The 19,632-nt window shown below is 41.1% G+C and overlaps 1 protein-coding gene across 2 annotated transcripts; it reads right to left on the bottom strand.

Moving 5' to 3' along the window:
• Positions 1 to 13: 13 nt before the first annotated feature.
• On the bottom strand, positions 14 to 19,588 carry ALG5 (ALG5 dolichyl-phosphate beta-glucosyltransferase). 2 transcript variants are annotated; one of them, XM_085554952.1, is made up of 10 exons: positions 19,445 to 19,588; positions 18,525 to 18,696; positions 17,464 to 17,510; positions 16,442 to 16,510; positions 15,151 to 15,243; positions 12,845 to 12,958; positions 10,515 to 10,574; positions 8,458 to 8,609; positions 2,259 to 2,344; positions 14 to 1,449 (listed from the first exon to the last, which is right to left on the bottom strand). In XM_085554952.1, the coding sequence occupies exons 1-10, from the start codon at positions 19,520 to 19,522 to the stop codon at positions 1,337 to 1,339; spliced, it is 984 nt and encodes a 327-aa protein (XP_085411078.1). In that variant the 5' UTR covers positions 19,523 to 19,588; the 3' UTR covers positions 14 to 1,336. The 2 variants fall into 2 exon arrangements, with proteins under 2 accessions (XP_085411078.1, XP_085411081.1); XM_085554955.1 differs by lacking the exon at positions 10,515 to 10,574.
• Between the last annotated feature and the right edge of the window lie 44 nt (positions 19,589 to 19,632).

Raw genomic sequence — 19,632 nt, 5'->3', positions numbered from 1 at the left:
GTGAAATCAAAGATGTTTTCAAGAATTTATTCCAGCAGTTTATTGTACAGAAAACTGAGGTAACTCTTACAGAAGCAGAACTCGGTATTAATGTACGCCACTGTGGAAGGAGTAAGAAAAATCATCAGTCGAAAAGTATGTGAAAGTACAAAACATTTACCCTTCATCCTTCAAATCTGTTAATATTTGTATTTGGCTTCGTTTGTTGGCAGCCCACAACTGTTCTGACAGCACTACAGCTGTGTGCTGTAACAAGGTATGGCACTATAAGAAAGACTCAAGCTCCTTCTCCTCTGATTGCATCCAAAGAGTGAGGACTTCATACTGGCATGGCTAATGCACAGGCCCCCAAATGGTCTCATTTCTGCATTAGTTTTCTGTACCCTTTTCGCTACAGATTCAGAGGTGCCAAGGACTCCTAGCCTTGAACATGCAGTGTTAATTAGTATGCACGAACAACATTTATAAATGATGACATTTTAAAATGAAATGTTGCTTTCCCTTGGAACTTCTGCAGTTTGGAAGTGATCTGCTGTTTGACTTCAGACAAACTGTTTTAGCTTCAGACAGCAGTATAGAACATTTGGAATGTCACAGAATCACAAAATCACAGAATTGTAGGGGTTGGAAGGGACCTCTAGAGATCATCGAGTCCAACCCCCCTGCCAAAGCAGGCTCCCTACACCATGTCACACAGGTAGGCGTCCAGGCGGGTCTTGAATATCTCCAGAGAAGGAGACTCCACCACCTCCCTGGGCAGCCTGTTCCAGTGCTCTGAGTGTCAAGAGACAACTGAAAGTTCTTAGAACAGCCTTATGAACATTGCTTTTATAAATTAGTAAAACCCATGGATGTTTCCCATAACACTGAATCTAAATACACATTAGTGCAAATCAAGATCGATCCTTCAAGTTGTAATATGGCCATACCTTTCCTGATGCTATGGAGAAAAGTGGTTGTGGTCATTCACAGCCCAGTATTGCACCTTGTAGAAAAGAGTGACTCTCTTTATTTGTATAAACATTACCAGAAGAAATTCTGAATGTACGATGATACAAAGATGCCTTTATATGAGTTTACATGATACGGTAACACAACTGTTTAGTAAAAGGAAGACCCAACAACCAGACAAGAAAATCTTTGGAAATGCTTTCTCTTTACAGGACATTGTACCAATTCCTCATTGAGACTCTTATAAAACACATACATGCTGCAAAAATGAAACATACAGCAGGAGCAGTAAAGAATTACCTCAGCTTTCAACACCATTTCACTTGATTGAAACTGTTCTCATGTTCCATTAAGTATAATAATACATTTGGAAGATGTAAATAACCTAATTACATTTTCTTGTTTCAAGCTGCCAGGCACCAGTCATATATCGCAGTCGTATAAAAAGAAGATCCCTCCCCATCTGCAGCCAGCTCCAAAAGGGAACTAACTTAGAACCTGTGATTAATGAAGAAGAAAATCAGAAGGACACTGTTAGAAAAAAACGAGGAATGGCAAAGCATACTTTTACTATTTGTGATCCTCTGCATTCTCAGCACACTCAGGCCTACAACACCGACTTTAATTTTAATTGAGAAATATTACAAATTCTGTAAAAATATGTATTAAAAATGTATTGCCTTACAGTCATTACATTATACCGTAAGCAGGGAGATATAGTTTGGAAGCAGCACAATAATTCAGTGTATGCCACAAGATACACAAACTGCCCTGCAGTAGGGCTTTGTTCAAGTAAGTAGGAACCTGAACACCAACACCTAAGTAAAGGATTTCTGAGTGACTTTGTAGAAGATGATCATCTCCTGCTCTCTAACAGCAATTTGAACATGCCAATGTCCAGACAATGTAAGGACTGAACGCCATAACTCCTGTTCCATCAGTTATAGTAACATTTATAGTAGATGCAATACACCTGGAACTGCCCTAAAAGAAAACATTCTCTTTTAACGTGAAGTCGGCTTAGGATGTTCTCTGCTTGCCACCACTACTTTGGTAGCCCTAGCAGTATAACTACCTACTTTGTCTCCAGCGAGAGTTTCTCTCCCTTGCTATCCATTCACCTGCTCCTCCTGTTCCTCTATTACCCTGCTATGACAGAATCTTGCAAGAATTCTGAATTCGTATGGAAAGAAGGCTGTGTGCTATTGAAATTGGGTAAAATATGATACATTTTGAGAAAATCCTCAGCTATTTTAGTCTGGATTGATACTTAAGGAATCTTGAGAGAAAAAAAAGCGCTTCCTTACCTTCAATTTCAGTCCAGTTGACAGCGACTTCTGCTATAGGTATTCTCAAGTGCTGGGCTATATAAAGGAGTTCCACATCAAATGCCCTGCAGCAGAACAGCAAATAGTAAAATTCAGTGATATTTATTTCCAGGAGAAAGATGGTGGCACTGTTAATTTAAGAGGCTGGCATTCAGTTTCAAAGTTGATACCAATTCTCTACAGATCCAGTGCACATGAAAGGAAAATAAATTTCCTGACTGAATGACTAAGAAAACAGCCAACATACAGATAACAACAGTTGGTTGCACTCTGTTTCTTGAAGGCGTATCTCATGCTGTATCTACTGGTAGCTGCTATTGACACCAACACAGTTAATTCCAAAGCAACGTTTTGAAATGGAAAAAAATCTGCTGCCACTGGAGAAAATGTGTGCAGAAATCTAATAAAATAGCATTATTCCATCGTGCTTCTAGTGTTGTTTGAATTCAAGGTGTTAATAACCCCATTTGACACTACACCTGTGGGACAAAAAGATGCAAGCAAGCAAAAAGGCATTCTGAAGGCGGTGGCCAGACACATTCAGGCATCTCTTCCTTGTACTATGAATGAATGCAGCAATAGGAGTCACTTTTAAATATGCACTCAGGTGTGACACATACGTGTATCGACATACACTGAAGCCCAGACCGCAGCACACTGGCCTGAAGGTGAGGTTGTTCTCAAACATACATCAACCTGGACTTGCACCATGCATGTGTGTGACAGAACTACTGACATCACTGAGCACAGCAGCAAAACATGCAGAGGTGGCACAAACAGAAATTATCAACTGAGACTGATGAGCACTTGAGCACTGGAACAGGCTGCCCAGGGAGGTGGTGGAGTCTCCTTCTCTGGAGATATTCAAGACCCGCCTGGACGCCTACCTGTGTGACGTGGTGTAGGGAGCCTGCTTTGGCAGGGGGATGGACTCGATGATCTCTAGAGGTCCCTTCCAACCCCTACAATTCTGTGATTCTGTGAGACTACAGTTATTTTGTTTAGAGAATTTAGAACCGGTCCGTAAATCTGGATTAGAACACAGGCCTTTTAATTGCCATGAAAACAGAGGAATAGTTTCATGTTCTATGTAACATAGATGTTTTATAGATGTTTTCTTTTCCCCCTGTCAACTTAATCTGAGCCAAGCAGCCCTGCCGCTTTGCTGGGTTCTTTTTGTTTTTGTTTATTTTTAATTAGGGCTGAATATGATTTTAATAATTATGCCATGGGTCTCTTATTGAAATCATGTTATTTGACATTTTGCTGACATTTTACATTTGTAAGCCAAAAAACCCCACGTATTCACCTCTATGAATGTTTATGAGTCATGTGTATAAACAGTAAATAGAATTTTGCAATATTTACTACTTAACTGGCTAAAAAACTTAAGAGACAGAATAATTGTCTGATGAATTATACTGTATGAACTGCTCTAAAAATATTACTCCATAAAGTATTAGCCCAGCAAACTAATGGTGATTTGCAACAATTCCTATGGACAACCAATTACCCGAATGTCAGCAATATACATCAGAGCACAGCAACATTAAATAGTTTGGAGAACTACTGCGCTCAAAGTAAAAGACTAAAAGGACAGGAATTAATCAGGTTGAACACTAACGTTGTTACATGTGGTTGCCATTAGTGCAACAGTGAACATAGCCTGAAATATACAAAATGCTGTTCAAGGCTGGAAGGAGAACAACTTCTGTAGTGCACGGCTTGGGCGCAGTTCATCCTCTGCTCCCCATGACCTTTTGTGCACTTCAGATGTATGCTACAACAATTAATCAGGGAACGTAGCTTGCAGTGCATTCCATACATGATAATATGACCCTCACGCTGCAGAGCATCAAATCCAGGTGGTACAAAGTTATAAGACATAAGTGTGGGTATTTTAGCTGGAGCCAACTCTAAGAGATCAAAGCAATGCCAGTGGATAAGTGAATGCAATACACGTGTTTTGACATGAAGCAGCACGTCAGCCATTTGCAACCAGTTACTGTGTGACAGAAGCCCTGCTAGGAAATGCAGGGTATTATTCACACCATGTACTTCAGAGGATCCTGCTGCAGAGAGTGGAAGTAAGAACCTCTGGGCAAAGGAACACAGCTCGGAGTACCTGAGTGTGGCTCTAGCTTGAATGAGTTCCTAGAAAAGCTTAACACTGCCTTGATCATGCAGGAACTTCAGCCTCTAATTTAAGCACCTCAAGTCAGACATCCAGAACTATATGGTGTGAAGTTTGCCCATCTATTTCTAGTAGTGGCTCCATTACGTGTTAATTAATACAAACACAAAGTATAAAATATTGGAAAACTTTTCCACGTGGCTCTATTTACGCTAAATTACTTTTTATTTACTTTTTTATTACGCTTAAATGCTTTTGTCTAAGTTACAAGTTATAGCTATGCTGGCTAAAACTCAGTGTGTTCAACTGAAATCAAACCCCTTTTAAACTGAACTTGTTTCAGTTTGTAAAGTACCCATTAGGGCTGCTCTGAAAGTAATGCCTCCCATTTTATTACGCTGTCCCACAACTTCAGAGGTGAATGTTGGTGGTATAGCAGTAGAAACTGATCCTTCTCACCAATGACCACACTTACTTTTGGAGCAACTGACGTACCCTGAGAATTTAATAGTTGTTTTGAAATTGCTGTTGGGCTCTTCTTTGCTCATCTAATACTGAATGTATCAAATATCCAACAACATTTGGCCTTCTGTTACACCATTATGACTGGAATTCATAACTTTTCTTTGATAATATGTTATTCAAGAGACATAACTTTCAGTGGCCAAAAAATGAAACACTGTGTCAAGCTCCAGCTGTAACCAGGCTTTTGAAAGTACCCGTGCACCTGCCAGGAGCAGGATATTTTAATTCTACAAGACAAAACAGAGATAGTTTTAACAGCAAAATATTTCTGTGTCGATTCTGGAGATGGCTCTGGGGAGACCTCATGGTGGCCTTCCAATACTTGAAGGAAGCAAATAAACAGGAGGGGGAATGCCTGCTTACGAGGGCGGATAGTGATAAGACAGGGGGGAATGGTCTTAAACTGAGACAGGGGAAATTTAGGTTGGATATTAGTAGGAAGTTTTTCACACAGAGGGTGGTGACGCACTGGAACAGGTTGCCCAAGGAGGCTGTGGATGCCCCATCCCTGGAGCCATTCAAGGCCAGGCTGGATGTGGCTCTGGGCAGCCTGGTCTGGTGGTTGATGACCCTGCACACAGCAGAGGGTTGGAACTGGATGATCATTGTGGTCCTTTTCAACCCAGGCCATTCTGTGATTCTGCGATTAGAAGTTCATAAACAATTCTACTCGTCCTGCACAAAAACAGGAAAAAACAATTCATTCCACTGCTTGTGTTGGCCTATGGTGCCAAAGCAGTGGAAAAATATCCATGTAATAAATATTTGTATGCTTTTATAAGCAATATTTACTTATTTTCCTTTAATTTTTAAAGACTCACATTTACAGCTTAGTGAAAGAAGAAACAATCATAGGATGTCTCTTATGCCAAACGTGTGAGTTTTAGATGTGAAAAAAAGGCCTGTCCAGTGCAAAAGGCAACTTTTATAGACTAAAACAATACAATTTGTTCCATCAGTTTTACTCTATAAATATTTTAAGCTTGCAAATCTATTTAACCAACAATCTGCTAAGTTGCTTAATATCATTACAAACTGCTTCTTTGCAAACTGTCAATCAAGCCAGGGCAAGAACTACGCTCTGAGTTCCCACTCCTTTCATCAATAGTCCAGGTAGAAAAGTATCTGCTGCCACATTTTGTTCTTCTGTTACTAATTATCATTATTTCTTTGATAATAATAATGATCTTGTGATATGATTTAGTGGAGGGTTTTTAGAGTTAGGGTACTAGTTAGGCTGCAGTTGGACTTGATGATCTTCAAGATCTTTTCCAGCCTGGGTAATTCTATGATTCAATCTGGAAAACTGCGATGATTTTTCTGTAGTCAGAATTAAAAAAAAAAAAATCAATGATCATATTTTGCATAGGGGAATTCTGTCAGTTTAGACAATCTAATTTTCCCGCTTTCTTCCCATTCATTACAATTTAACATCAAAATTACACTTCTCCAGGCCAAGACTGGACGCAGAAATGGAGCTTCTTTTGGGGTCTGAAAGTGAGTAATTCCAACTGTCCTCGTCATGTTTTTAAAATACCTCTTCTTTAATTTTCTTTTAAGTCTTAATTTAAAAAACGTGCTCCGTGTTTTTCTGTAGAACAGATTAGTGCTGGAATCAGATTCAGTACCTAAAACATGAAGCATATGCTCTCTGCTCAAAAAGTTGCTCTTATTTCAAACTAACGTCAAAACTTTGCTGTGTAGAAAGTAAATTTCAAGAATGTTTGGGTTTTGTTGGTGTATATACAGCCAGCTTGCGGAGGAACAGTTACACCAGAAAGTAAATAAGAACATTAACGGGAAAAGAAAAACTTGCTTAGGATTTGAGTATGACTTTTTAGTATCAAAAACATAAACAATATCCAGTATCTATTAATTTTAGAAATGCTTTCTAAACTTCAGCATAGTAAAATATTCTGGGAAGTATCTCAGTCTCTCTTGAAAAACTGCTGTATGATTCTCATCACCCTAAAGATAAAAACATTATCTTTCTCTGTATATTTCAGTTTCCTTTTAAGATTTCGTAACAATAAGCACCCATAAATCAAACTTGGCGTAGCAAGAAGATAACTGTGCCTTCAGTTTTCTCGGCTTTTTAACATTAAAGAGGTAATTTTCAACTCAGCGTCAGCTGAAGGAGAAGAACGATAAAACCAGAAAAAATCTGGAGGTCTGAGCAACTGTTTCTTCATTTCTTCTATAGCTGAAATTGAGTCATTTCCCTCTCTTTAAAATAATATTTTAAACTGCCAAAAACAGACAGAGGATCACATATAGGAAGATCCTGATGCCATGTCCCATTGCTCCCCACTCCCATTTTTGTCTACGGAAAGTGAACGTGGAAACACAAGGCTCCATTTCACAGGAGGTGCTGGTGAAATATTAAAAATACCATAAGCGTTTAATTGTGGTCTTTCTGATAATACCATAAGTGTGGAAACTTACTTAGCAGTCTTTTGTTCTCTCTGACCTGGCAGCAGGACAGCTATGTTGCTTACATGGGCATATCTATTAACAGAACATGAGATGTTCAGCTTCCAAAAATGCACCTGTACTCCTAACACTATTTAAGTGAGGTATGTTATCATCCTGCTGAGATACACAGACAAAACCTGCGTTATTTAATGGGTAAGTACTGCTCTGCGTTTGACATCATCCAGAACTTCAGTGCAGCCTCCTGCTACTTAGTGCTAATTCAACACTTGTGCTTTTTGCGGTGCAGACACTTTTAAATTCATTTAGCAAAAAGGAAGAATTGTTTTGGCTTTTAATCTATGGAGACCACTGACATTGCCTACATGGACCAGAAACTGAACTGCCCTAGATACAAGTTTGGGTTAGTAGTCCAAATGGCTTTTATTGAATGGTTTTATCCTTTGGATGCAACTAAGGCACAAGCCACTGACACATTTTGTTCCTACTCCTACACTGAGTGGAACATACTCTGCTGAACTTCAGCCACCTACAGTAAAGACAACTCTTGTACAAGTTGACTGAAGTTTCTTTGTAGTTAATGACAGGAAATGAGCACTTGTTGACCATGCCTTACTTGGCCCTGTATCAGGATGAAATGAATTACATCCTGAAATTATCCCTTCTTCTGTCACCTAAGATGACAAGTAGATACTCTCTAGATGTTATGGAAGAAAATCTTGTTCTTTGTGTGTGCATATTTATACTCTGAACAAGCAGCTTAAAAATTCAGGGCAAGGTTTATTTGACAACCAATTTTATAGGCACTTTATGTTAACACTGAGAGCGAGCATATATTGATGTTTAGTTTAAATATTACTGTAGAATGCCTTAGATTGAAAGGGACCACAAGGATCATCCAGTTCCAACCCCTCCGTCACTGGCAGGTCCACCAACCTCCAGATCTGGTACCAGACCAGGCTGCCCAGGGCCCCCTCCAACCTTGTCTTGAACACATTGTGCTTCGTAGTGGTTACAGTGTGGAAATTCCTTCTCCAAAATCATGTCAAACAAGAAAGAAAAGCAACAACAACAAAGAAAATTTACCAGCGCTCTACGTGGAGGGTTGAGAATGTCCGCAAAGCAGCTTCTCTGGTTAAAAGTTTAAATCCACACTGCGTATCCCTGATCTTTTTGACACAGAGAAACCACACAAGGAAATGGAAGCCGTACATAAGAAGAGTTCGAAAGTAAGAGCGCTGTGAACAAAAGGGAAAAAGTTAGATGGTTTCTTTTAGTGGACAAAACTACAGCAGAAAAGGAGAGACCTGCCAGTCAAGCTCATGATTAGGATACATGCAGAGACATCAAAACTGCACATTCTTGTTGCTGTTTTCCCTAATCCATGGCAGCTTTCCATTCTGGACAGTACCATATTAGGTGCAGCAGAAGCCCAAACCTGGGTTTCAACTCATGATACTGACAGTCTGTGATTCTCCCAGTTTACCCTTTGGTTACATTTGTGTTCTTTACATCATATTATATGGATATGTTTGTCAATGGAATACAGAGGCTGATTCTGTGTTTGCAGAATCACTGCCAGTCCTGCATTTGAGGCAGCTCCTAAACAACTCTAACTCAGATCCATCGCTTTTGAACTCACTCCTGAATTTGGTGAATTAAGTTGAATTTCAGATGATTGTATCTAAGACCACAAGCTAAATACCATGCAAAAAGGAGACAGCAATTTAACTGTTAAACATCTCTGGGTGATAAGAGATGCCTTAAAAGCAAATAATTTCAAACCTTGATTGCAAAATGAGATGATGTTCAGCTTATTATGTAACAGTCTCTGGCTTAAGGAAACTCACAGCTCTAAAAAAGCGCTCTGGCCCCAGGTTAATGGTGGATCTGGTGAGGATTCTTTAGCATTACAGTGAAGGCGAGCTACTGTGTGACAGAGAACACAAGGTGACTTGTGCATGACTGTCATTCAGTTAACACCAAAAGTAAAAAACGGGGAGAAACTGAAAGCAAGGATGGAACACACCTACCCTGCAAACTGTATTTCTGCAGTTTGCACCCAGTCAACAAGTAAGATCCTTCAAAGGTGCTAAGAAATATGAATGCACTGAAGAAAATGTACGTACATTCTGTGCTTGAACACAACATGAAGCATTTTTGCAGGCTACGGTTTATCAGCTACATGATCTTCTTCTACATTACCAAAGTAACTTCTTTTGGTCTTCTGCAACTATTTGATAATTCATATATATATGTATATATTCTCATATATGCATATATATGAGAATATTTTTGAGTATTAAACATCAGTATTGAAAAAGGTCATTCTTGAGAATGTTCAAAATGATGAACACATCCATATGATGCTGAAATTTAGTCCACCAACGTCTGTTGCAATACAAGTTCCATGCCTGCACTTTGTCAACTACTGTCTGCCAAGACATCAGAAAACCAGATGCCAGATAAGACCGTGCCTATGCAGCACTGTTTATTCTACAAGAGCCACACGCTGAACAGTACCCATCTGTGTGTTCAAAACTCCAAACTTTCACTATGAGTAATACAGAAAAATTACAGTACTTTCCCACTGATTAAGATACCCTTCAAACAGCTTATTACTAATTAACCCTAACTCATTTTGAACAGATCTCAAGATTTGTAGATCAACAAGATCCTGCACTGGAAGAGAATCAATAAAAATGAGCTCATCGGTTGCCTTGCACTCCAGCACCAGTACTGGCAGAAGATGTACATTTGCACAGAGACTGCTCTTGTAGAAGCTTTAACTCATCGGTCACAAAATGTTACCTTCTACAGACTGTGTCTAAAACTTTACCTCCTAATAACAGCAAACCTAAATGGCCTTTAACTACTGATTGTCAGGAACTTCTGCTTCTAAGATGCTCTCAACCAGCATCCTTCAGCTGGAACACTAATTGAAACCAGTTCAACATTGGTGGCGCCTGAAATGCAGAACACATCCTCTGTAACGTGATGGAGCATAACATCCACTCACGGCAATTCTTATTTTTAAGCTCCCATTCTTTTATAGATGTTTATTTAACTGTAAAATCTGTATAACAGAACGAAATAGTGGAAATATTTTGAGTACTCGTACACAGGAGGAAAGGGAAACCAACCTTTGCTATTGAATCCTTTTCCAGATGAGCTCTAGAACCACAGGAAATAGCCATCTGGTTCTGCACAAGAATACACATTAAAGACTTATTAGTTAAACTAACATTTTCTGAATCACTGGAATCTCCTGTTGAGACTTCACATGAAACCTTAAAGAGTGATAAGGACCGTACGATAAAATCTTCAAAGCCATACACTTTTCTGCTTTCTGTAGCTACGCTTTATCTGGTGCTGGTTTCCAAGGCTAAAATAAATCTCTCCTGCAGTTAACAGTGCTAATAAACTGTGTATATGGTGCATACAAGTTGCTGCAGTTTATTCATACCCATCAACTATAAGCAATTTACATTGTTCCTCTCAAGTACATATACAATAAATGTGCAAGGTCTTGCACCTGGGTTAGGGCAAACCCAAGCAGATACAGGTTGGGTAGAGAATGACTTGAGAGCAGCCCTGAGGAGATTTTGAAGTGCAGGTTGATGAAAGACTCAACATGAACCAGCAGTGTGTTCTTGCAGCCCAGATCAACCATATTTTGGGTTACATCAAGAAAATAATGACCAGCAGGTCGAGGAAGGTGACTCTGCCCCTCTACTCTGCTCACATGAGGCCCCACTTGAGTACTGCATTCAGCTCTGAGGCCCCCAGCACAAGGACATGGAGCTGTTGGAGTGGGTCTAAAGGAGGGCCATGAAAATGATCAGAGAGCTGGAACACCTCCCTTATGAGGTCTGACTGAGAGCTGGGACTCTTCATACCAGAGAAGAGAAGGCATGGGCAGCACCTTATGGCAGCCTTTCAGTACCTGAAGGGGGCCTACAGGAAAGCTGGGGAGGGACTTTTAATAAGGGCAAGTATCAACAGGACAAGGGAAATAGTTAAACTGGAAGAGTGTATATTTAGATTAGATATTAGGAAGAAATTCTTTACTGTGAGGGTGGTGAGACACTGGAACAGGTTGCCCAGAGAGGCTGTGGATGCCTCCTCCTTGGAAGCATTCAAGGCCAGGCTGGATGGGGCTTTGAGCAGCCTGGTCTAGAGGGAGGTATCCCTGCATACAACAGGGGGCTGGAACTGGATGATCTTAAAGAGCCCTTCCAACCCAAAACATTCTATGAAATGTAGTGAACTGCACAGATAAGCATAATATATGTTTTCCCTTGAACCTGCACTGTGAAAAGGTTAAAAACACATGTTCTACTGATGCATCTTCAAATAAATTAATTACCATGGTATCACTCATAAATATAACCTCAAATTAAATCAAAAGAGGCAATCAAAACAGAATTTTTTACATTTATTCTCAGAGTCTTTCTATAAAACCCCCAAACCTGCTGTATTCAAATGTGGGACTGATGCCGGAGACTCAGCAGCTGCAGTAGTAGTGAGGAGCATGAGGGAAAGAAACGCTGCCACCCGGCGGCCCTTGCATGCTTACACTCACAGATGGACAGTGGGAGCAGCCACCTCTTGCACAGGTGCAGCCAAAAGGGCTCCTAGTGGAAAGCTGAGCACCACTTCTTGCTTTTTGGGAACCTCACCAGATGTGAGGTTTACAGAAACGGGTTTACAGTTCACAGAAAAGGTAGTTAAGTACTGGAATAGGTTCCACAGGGAGGTGGTTGAATCGCCATCCCTGGATGTGTTTAAGAGCCATTTGGATGTTGTGCTCAGGGATATGATTTAGCAGAGGGTTGTTAGAGTTAGGGTACTATGGTTAGGCTGCAGTTGGACTTGATGATCTTCAAGGTCTTTTCCAACCTGGGTAATTCTATGATTCTTTGAGCCTCTGTTCTGGGTTAAGCACTGGGCTAATGAAACAAAACCTCAGTTCTTTCAGGTCATGACAAGACAAGGGCTATCCAGGGAAGAGTTCTTGTTTCACAGTTTTTGAATTTATATTTACAACAAAAGGTATTCCAAATATTGTCATTACACTAACAACTATGAAAGAGAGTTAAAAAGCAGGGTGAAATTAAGATGCATCCTTAGCTATACAAGATGACATCAGATAAGAATAAAATACTGCCCTTACTAAGCAAAATAAAGGACACTTTTTAAGTGAGTAGGAACACATGCTATTTATAGTGACTGTAACAACTTCATAGGAAGAATGATGAGTAGAACATAATGTGCTGCACATTTCATAGGCACAATGAATGCAAAGGAGGTAAGAACTCCACGCAAGCTACCTCCTGACAGCCCATTATAACAACTTCAAAGCATGCTTTCAGACTTACACCTACAACTTCAGCTGGACTCCAAACAACTCAAAGTGAATTATAAAAATCAGTCCGTATGTATTAAACTTAAAAACAGAATTTATACTCACAGGCCACGGTTGGAGATTTTTTAGACCTTCTTCCACTTTTTCAATGTCTGCAAATTTTGTAGCACCGTCTGCATCAGCCATAAGAATTTTTTTCCCCCGAGAACTAAGAACACCCTGCAATCACAACAGCCAATAAGAGTCTGTACCTTCCAATTCAGTGTTTGTATTTATATTGCAATAACATCTGGAAACTTCACACACCGCACACCATCCCATGACAACAGACAATGCATGAAAATGGGACCTTAAGCAACCCTCCCATCTACACAAGGTTACAAGCTAAAAGCTTCACAACTAAAATGGTGAGACAAGTTGCTACAGTCAGCTACACAGGAGAACACGAAGCACTAATAAGTGGTTACCACTGCACTGGACAGCTTTCCTTTGTCATTTCAGCTATGGAAAGGAGGATGCAGTTCAATGTTCTTCTAACATATTTTCAAAGAAATTCAAGTGATTATCTCAAATTAGTTCTGAGAAGTAATAAATCTTAAGTCCCAGTGGCACCGCAAAACATCCGTGATGCAGCAGGTTTTGTAGCTTGTTTTGCCACATTCTTGACAGTGAGATCTTTGATGCTTATTGAAGGGCATGAAATATAGAATCACAGAATCATAGAATGACCTGGGTTGGAAGGGACCTCAAGGATCATGAAGTTCCAACCCCCCTGCCTAGCAGGGCCACCAAACATACACCTTTACTAGATCAGGTTGCCCAGGGCCCCGTCCAACCTGGCCTTGAACACCTCCAAGGACGGGGCACCCACAACCTCCCTGGGCAGCCTGTTCCAGTATCTCACTACTTTCCTAGTAAAGAACTTCCCCCTAACATCCAACCTAAATCTACCCTCTTTCAACTTAAATCCATTTCCCCTTGTCCTGGTATTATCAGCCCTTTCAAAGAGTTTACTCCCCTCCTGGATATAGGTTCCCTTCAGGTACTGAAAGGCTGCAAATGAGGTCACCTTCAGCCTTCTTTTCTCCAGGCTGAACAAGCCCAGCTCCCTCAGCCTGTCATATAGCAGAGGGTTTTCCAAATATATGGTCATAACTGAGCACGTGGGACTGAAATTAAGGGACCCCACTCCACACTTTGAGCTACAAAACTGTGTCACATACACAGTCAGCACCCTTCTGGAATAACTAATAGCATCCTTTCCAAGAATTCGATGACTTGACATCGTGCTTTCTCCATATGCTATATATAAAATACTAATGTTCCCTAAAAAAAACCCCTAAAAACTGGACATGCTAAAGATTTGGCTTAAAATAAGCATACATAGTATGCACGAGTAAAAATATATGTGGAATCATAACTAACTTTACATTTTACAGTTTTTCATTAGAATTATAGAACCACAAGGTTGGAAAGGACCTATAAGATCACCTAGTCCAACCGTCCTCCCTTTACCATACCTACAGGATCCCCCTAAACCATATCTCCTAGCTCCCTATCCAGGCGCTTCTTGAACACTGCCAGGGATGGCAATTCTACCACCTCCCTGGGCAGCCATTCCAGTGCCTGAACATTCTCTGAGAGAAAAAGTTCCTTCGTATGTCCAGCCTAAACCTCTTCTGATACAACTTGAGGCCATAAAGGCTCATAAAAGCTCTGATAGCTCACAAATGATAACATCCTTTTCCATAAGAGTACAGTGTCAATTATACTAGGAAAAAAATGCCCCTCCTAGCGTGTAACAATTATTTTATGTTTAAGGATATGGTGATTGTATGACAACATCTAAGTGCAAATGTTAATATGTGAAAGCATAAATTCTGCCCGTTCTATGATGAAATGGCCTCAAGTTGCGCCAGGGCAAGTTTAGGTTGGATATTAGGAAGAACTTCTTTACAGAAAGGGTAGTTAGGTACTAGAATAGGCTCCCCAGGGAGGTGGTTGAATCGCCATCCCTGGTTGTGTTTAAGAGCCGTTTGGATGTGGTGCTCAGGGATATGATTTAGTGTAGGGTTTTTAGAGTTAGGGTTCTGATTAGGCTGCGGTTGGACTTGATGATCTTCAAGGTCTTTTCCAACCTGGGTAATCCTATGATTCTACGAAACAGAGGTGATAAGCAGTGGGACTAAAGTACAAACTTCGTTGTACTTTTCTCTTTTTTTTAATCAAAAATAATGATCATAAATTCACAGAATGGCCTGGGTTGAAAAGGACCACAGAATTTGTATTCAGCTTTCTAGGAGCCCCTTTGTTACTATACTGAATTCAAAACGTGCATCGGCACGGCTCTGTTCTTTGCGTATCTGGGCACAAGTAGTTCAGAGATATAAGGAGATGAAAGTATCCATTACCATCCTGACTGCTCCTCCTTTCCCTCGATTTTTTACCAAAGAAAGCACTCGCACTTTGTCGTTTCCATATTTCTCGCAGTACTTCATTGCAACCTGATAGACATACAAAGAAAAAAACAGCGTAAAACAGAAAAAAAGACACAAGGTAGAAGTTTACAATTGCTCACCCTTTCCTTTTTTTTTTTTTTTCATTTAATACCACAGAGCTATAACCACTTCAGTCTCAACAAATACACTGCCAGTGTTTGCTGGAGTCTGTTTGGAAAAATAAGAAGTAGTTCACAGTCAACAAAAGAAGTCTGAAGGAGGTGTTCGTATTCAGGAAGCACAGGATATTCCTCCAAGCAATTCTAAAGACCAGAAGACTCACAGTCCTAACATAATTTATACAGCGCTGTTTCAGATCTTTTATACTAACGCAAACATTTAATTAAAGAGAAATAGTTTTCTACTACTGCTACCTATCTCTTACTTGTCTTTACCTACTTTCTCACTTGTCTTCACAGAATCACAGAATTGCAGGGGTTGGAAGGGACGTCTAGAGATCATCAAGTCCAACCCCCCTGCCAAAGCAGGTTCCCTACACCACATCACACAGGAAGGCGTCCAGGCGGGTCTTGAATATCTCCAGAGAAGGAGACTCCACCACCTCCCTGGGCAGCCTGTTCCAGTCTTGCAGCTTTCTGTGGTCTTAAACAAAAACTCAGTGACCTAAAATCCCATTCACACTGCAGCGATGTGCAGGTTTTGTTTTGTTCCATGCTATGGGGGAAAGAAAGCATGAGCTTTTTCCTCTCATCTTCTCTCACAGTTGTTGCGAGTCGATGTTCATCGAAGAAGACAGATTTGGGAAACACTGCTACTGGCATTGGGATTTTTAAGTGCACAGTGTCATGAGAGTTATGGCAAAGAGAGAGACAAAATGTCAGCTCTCCTGTCAATGACAATATGAACCAGGTACTTTAAAGGGCACGTTATGCTTTCTCAGGATCACATTCACATCACTTGGCATGTGAAGAATAGTTCAGAAGTCATTTATTGAAGCCAGGGTTAGAATATTTAGAATTTCAGCTGCTGGAAAGTGTCACATCAGCCAATTAAGAACATGAGCATCTGAAAAATAATTCTATGTGTATGCTTATGTATGTGTGATATTCATACTGCATGTACGGCAATAACAGAAAACGTTCAGAAATACGAATTTGAACCAAGTATTTCAAGTGCCAAAATACATCTTTATTATATTTCACAATTGAAGAGTAAAAACTCATACCTTTGATTACTTCCTTACCTCTGTGGTCCGATCTTTACTTCCATCATCGACCACTATTACTTCATAAGTGAAGGAAGGGTCTCGTTTCTTAAAAATAAGAACAGAAATTTAGTGTAGAGTTTTTAGAGTTAGGGTACTGGTTAGGCTGCGGTTGGACTTGATGATCTTCAAGGTCTTTTCCAACCTGGCTAATTCTATGATTCTATGATTTCTGAAGCTTTCATTAGGTCTTCCAAGCATCAGCATTCTTTCTCTGTGGCAGACTTAAACTCATTCACGCGTGCAGACAAGCTTCAATACGATGCAGTAAATTTGCTAACGTAGTTACTTCATTGAAATTATTTCTCCATATTTGTTGCCTCTTCATTGGTTGTCACATTTTTCCTCAAGTACTATTTAGAATTGAAAAATCAATTTAATTTATAAAAACATGAAAGCTCAAAGCAACATTAATGCCAGAACAGATAAACAAAACACCAAATGGGCTTCTTAACCCAAATAACCAACCCTAAGGAAGAACCAATGTTTAAAAACTGGTTGGGACCAACCAATGTGTAGTTTAGAATGTTAAATGTATCCTCATTTATGTCTTGGAGAAATATGATGCGTCATACAGTAGCACATTCCGTTTAATTAAAAGAATCATGGAATCACAGAATGTCCTGGGTTGGAAGGGACCTCAAGGATCATGAAGCTCCAACCCCCCTGCCTGGCAGGGCCACCAAACTTCCATGTTTACTAGATCAGGTTGCCCATGGCCCCATCCAACCTGGTCTTGAACACCTCCAGGATGGGGCACCCACAACATCCCTGGGCAGCCTGTTCCAGGACCTCACCACTCTCCTAGTAAAGAACTTCCCCCTACCATCCAACCTTACAGCATTCTATCCAGAGGTAACTGAACTGATAAGACACGTTTTACTTCCAAGAGGCTGTTACGCCGCTTTAACATACACCAAAATCACACAGTTAATAGATCACATGCTTCTTACACACAACACATAGAAAGATAACATTTTTTGAATGCAAAATTCAAATACCTGTCTTTTTTCTAGATAATCCAAAGCTTCATCCATCATAAGAGGCACTAGAGGGGAAAAAAAAAAGATAAAGTTAGTAGTTGTAACCGGCTAAACACCAAAGGCACCAAAAAGCATCTGCACAAGCAAGCTTATGATAACCAGAAAGATAAGATGAGCGAACTGCCTCATTCATACAACACTAGCTGATTTCGCCTGTTCAAGCAAAGACATCAAGGGATTTTCCCAGTGAACCATGGGTTCATTAGTACCATTATCCACTCCAGCACATATGGAGAACCAGGACTGAGGAATGCACTCTTCTCTAGAAAGGGTCAGGTGTGCCTCCTGTCCACGTCTTTCTCAATGGAATCCTGAACAACTCAGTACTTTCACTCACCAAGAACAGGAATAAAGTCAGCTACCACACATCAACAAAAAGTACAGCTCTAGAGCTTAATCACAGAATTGTAGGGGTTGGAAGGGAACGCTAGAGATCATTGAGTCCAACCCCACTGCCAAAGCAGCTTCCCTACACCACGTTGCACAGGTAGGCGTCCAGGCGGGTCTTGAACATCTCCAGAGAAGGAGACTCCATAACCTCCCTGTTCTAGGCTGCCCTAATGATTTCTATCAGATAGGAAAGCACTCACTCTTTAGTATTTTGTCCTCATAATTACAGTCACACCAAACAGCAGAATCAGAGCCAAGAGATCACCCTTTTCCTTGTTTGTCTAATACTGCAGCTGTTGCTTACAGAGAGGGAGGCTCTCAAATGAATTTCAGAAGTCTGTATCTATGTCTTGCCTTACAGTAACTACTGGGGCAGTAAGCAGCTTTCTGCTGCAATTTATTAAAATAAAGTAGATTGCTACAAGAGCTCCATGCTATTTTTAGCATAAGAAATTAAATTACGCAATATCTTAATTTTGAAATCCAATGTAGTTGGTCAGTTTTCTGGAAACTATGTAGAGGATTATAATCCAGCCTGTTAAAGACAACCAGCAACAGAAAACAACCCCTGTGTTATCACAGTAACAACAGACTTTAGTTCTTTTTACTCAAAACAAGACAAATCTTACACCGGTCTTCCTCATTGTATGAAGGCACAACAACAGAGAGTTCCTTTGTAGGGGGGTCGTGGATACTCGGTACAGGTTCTTTCCTGCCTTCAGCACTGACAAAGAATTTTTCTTCCGCGTGTCGTTGGAGGGTTGGCATTTTTACTGCAGTTATGTGAGCAATCACACAAACCTGTGATGAAAAAGAAGAGAAAACCTTCAAACTCTGTTTATAGAATCACCAAATACAATCATAGAATGGCCTGGGTTGAAAAGGACCACAATGATCATCCAGTTTCAACCTCCTGCAGGGCTGCCAACCTCCAGCCCAGGCTGCCCAGAGCCACATCCAGCCTGGCCTTGAATGCCTCCAGGGATGGGGCATCCACAGCCTCCTTGGGCAACCTGTTCCAGTGTGTCACCATGTAAGCAAAAAACTTCCTCCTAAGTTTACTTCCCAGCATTCTGTTAAAGGTTTATCTAGCTGCTGAATGCACAAGGGGCAACCAAAGATACTATGTTAATAAGACACATCATCAGTACAGGATTTTTTCATTGAATTATAGAGCGCTTGAGTTGAAAGGGCCATCTAGTCCAACTTCCCTGCATTGACCAGCCAAGTGAAGGTGCTCAGAGCCTGGTCCAACCCGAACACAAACGCTGCCAAGAACGGGGAATCCACCACCTCTCTGTGCAACCTGTTCCAGCGCACACACTGCACCACAGAGGGCCAGAACCCTCCCACGTAGTCGCTGCCACTGCACGACAGGGTTCTGGCCACAGAAGTGGGTGAGAACCCACTGTTAGGCGCGGTGAGAACCCTTTCCCCCCACAGCATCTCGGACGAGCACGGCCCATCCTCCAGCCGCTGCCAACGGGACCCCCAGCCCCGCACCGGGCCCCACCGGGCTGGACCCTCGCGGGATGCCCGCAGCTCTCACCATGAGCAGGAGAAGGGCGGCCAGAGCCGCCAGCACCGCGCCGAGCTCTGTCAGGGACAAGGGCAGCGGTATCGCCATAGCCCAGGGGCGGCGAGGAGCCGCAGCTCCAGCGATGCGGAAGCCGCCGTTTCTCCGCCCCGCCGTACCGGGCCGCCAGCTCAGGCTTCCGGGCCGGGTCTGTGCGCAGG

This window comes from Coturnix japonica, chromosome 1 (assembly GCF_054131305.1).
Source record: "Coturnix japonica strain WE chromosome 1, WE-NBRP24, whole genome shotgun sequence".
NCBI lineage: Eukaryota > Metazoa > Chordata > Aves > Galliformes > Phasianidae > Coturnix > Coturnix japonica.
The sequence above is the reverse complement of the archived record's forward strand: the minus strand, read 5'-3'. Positions and strand labels throughout refer to the sequence as shown.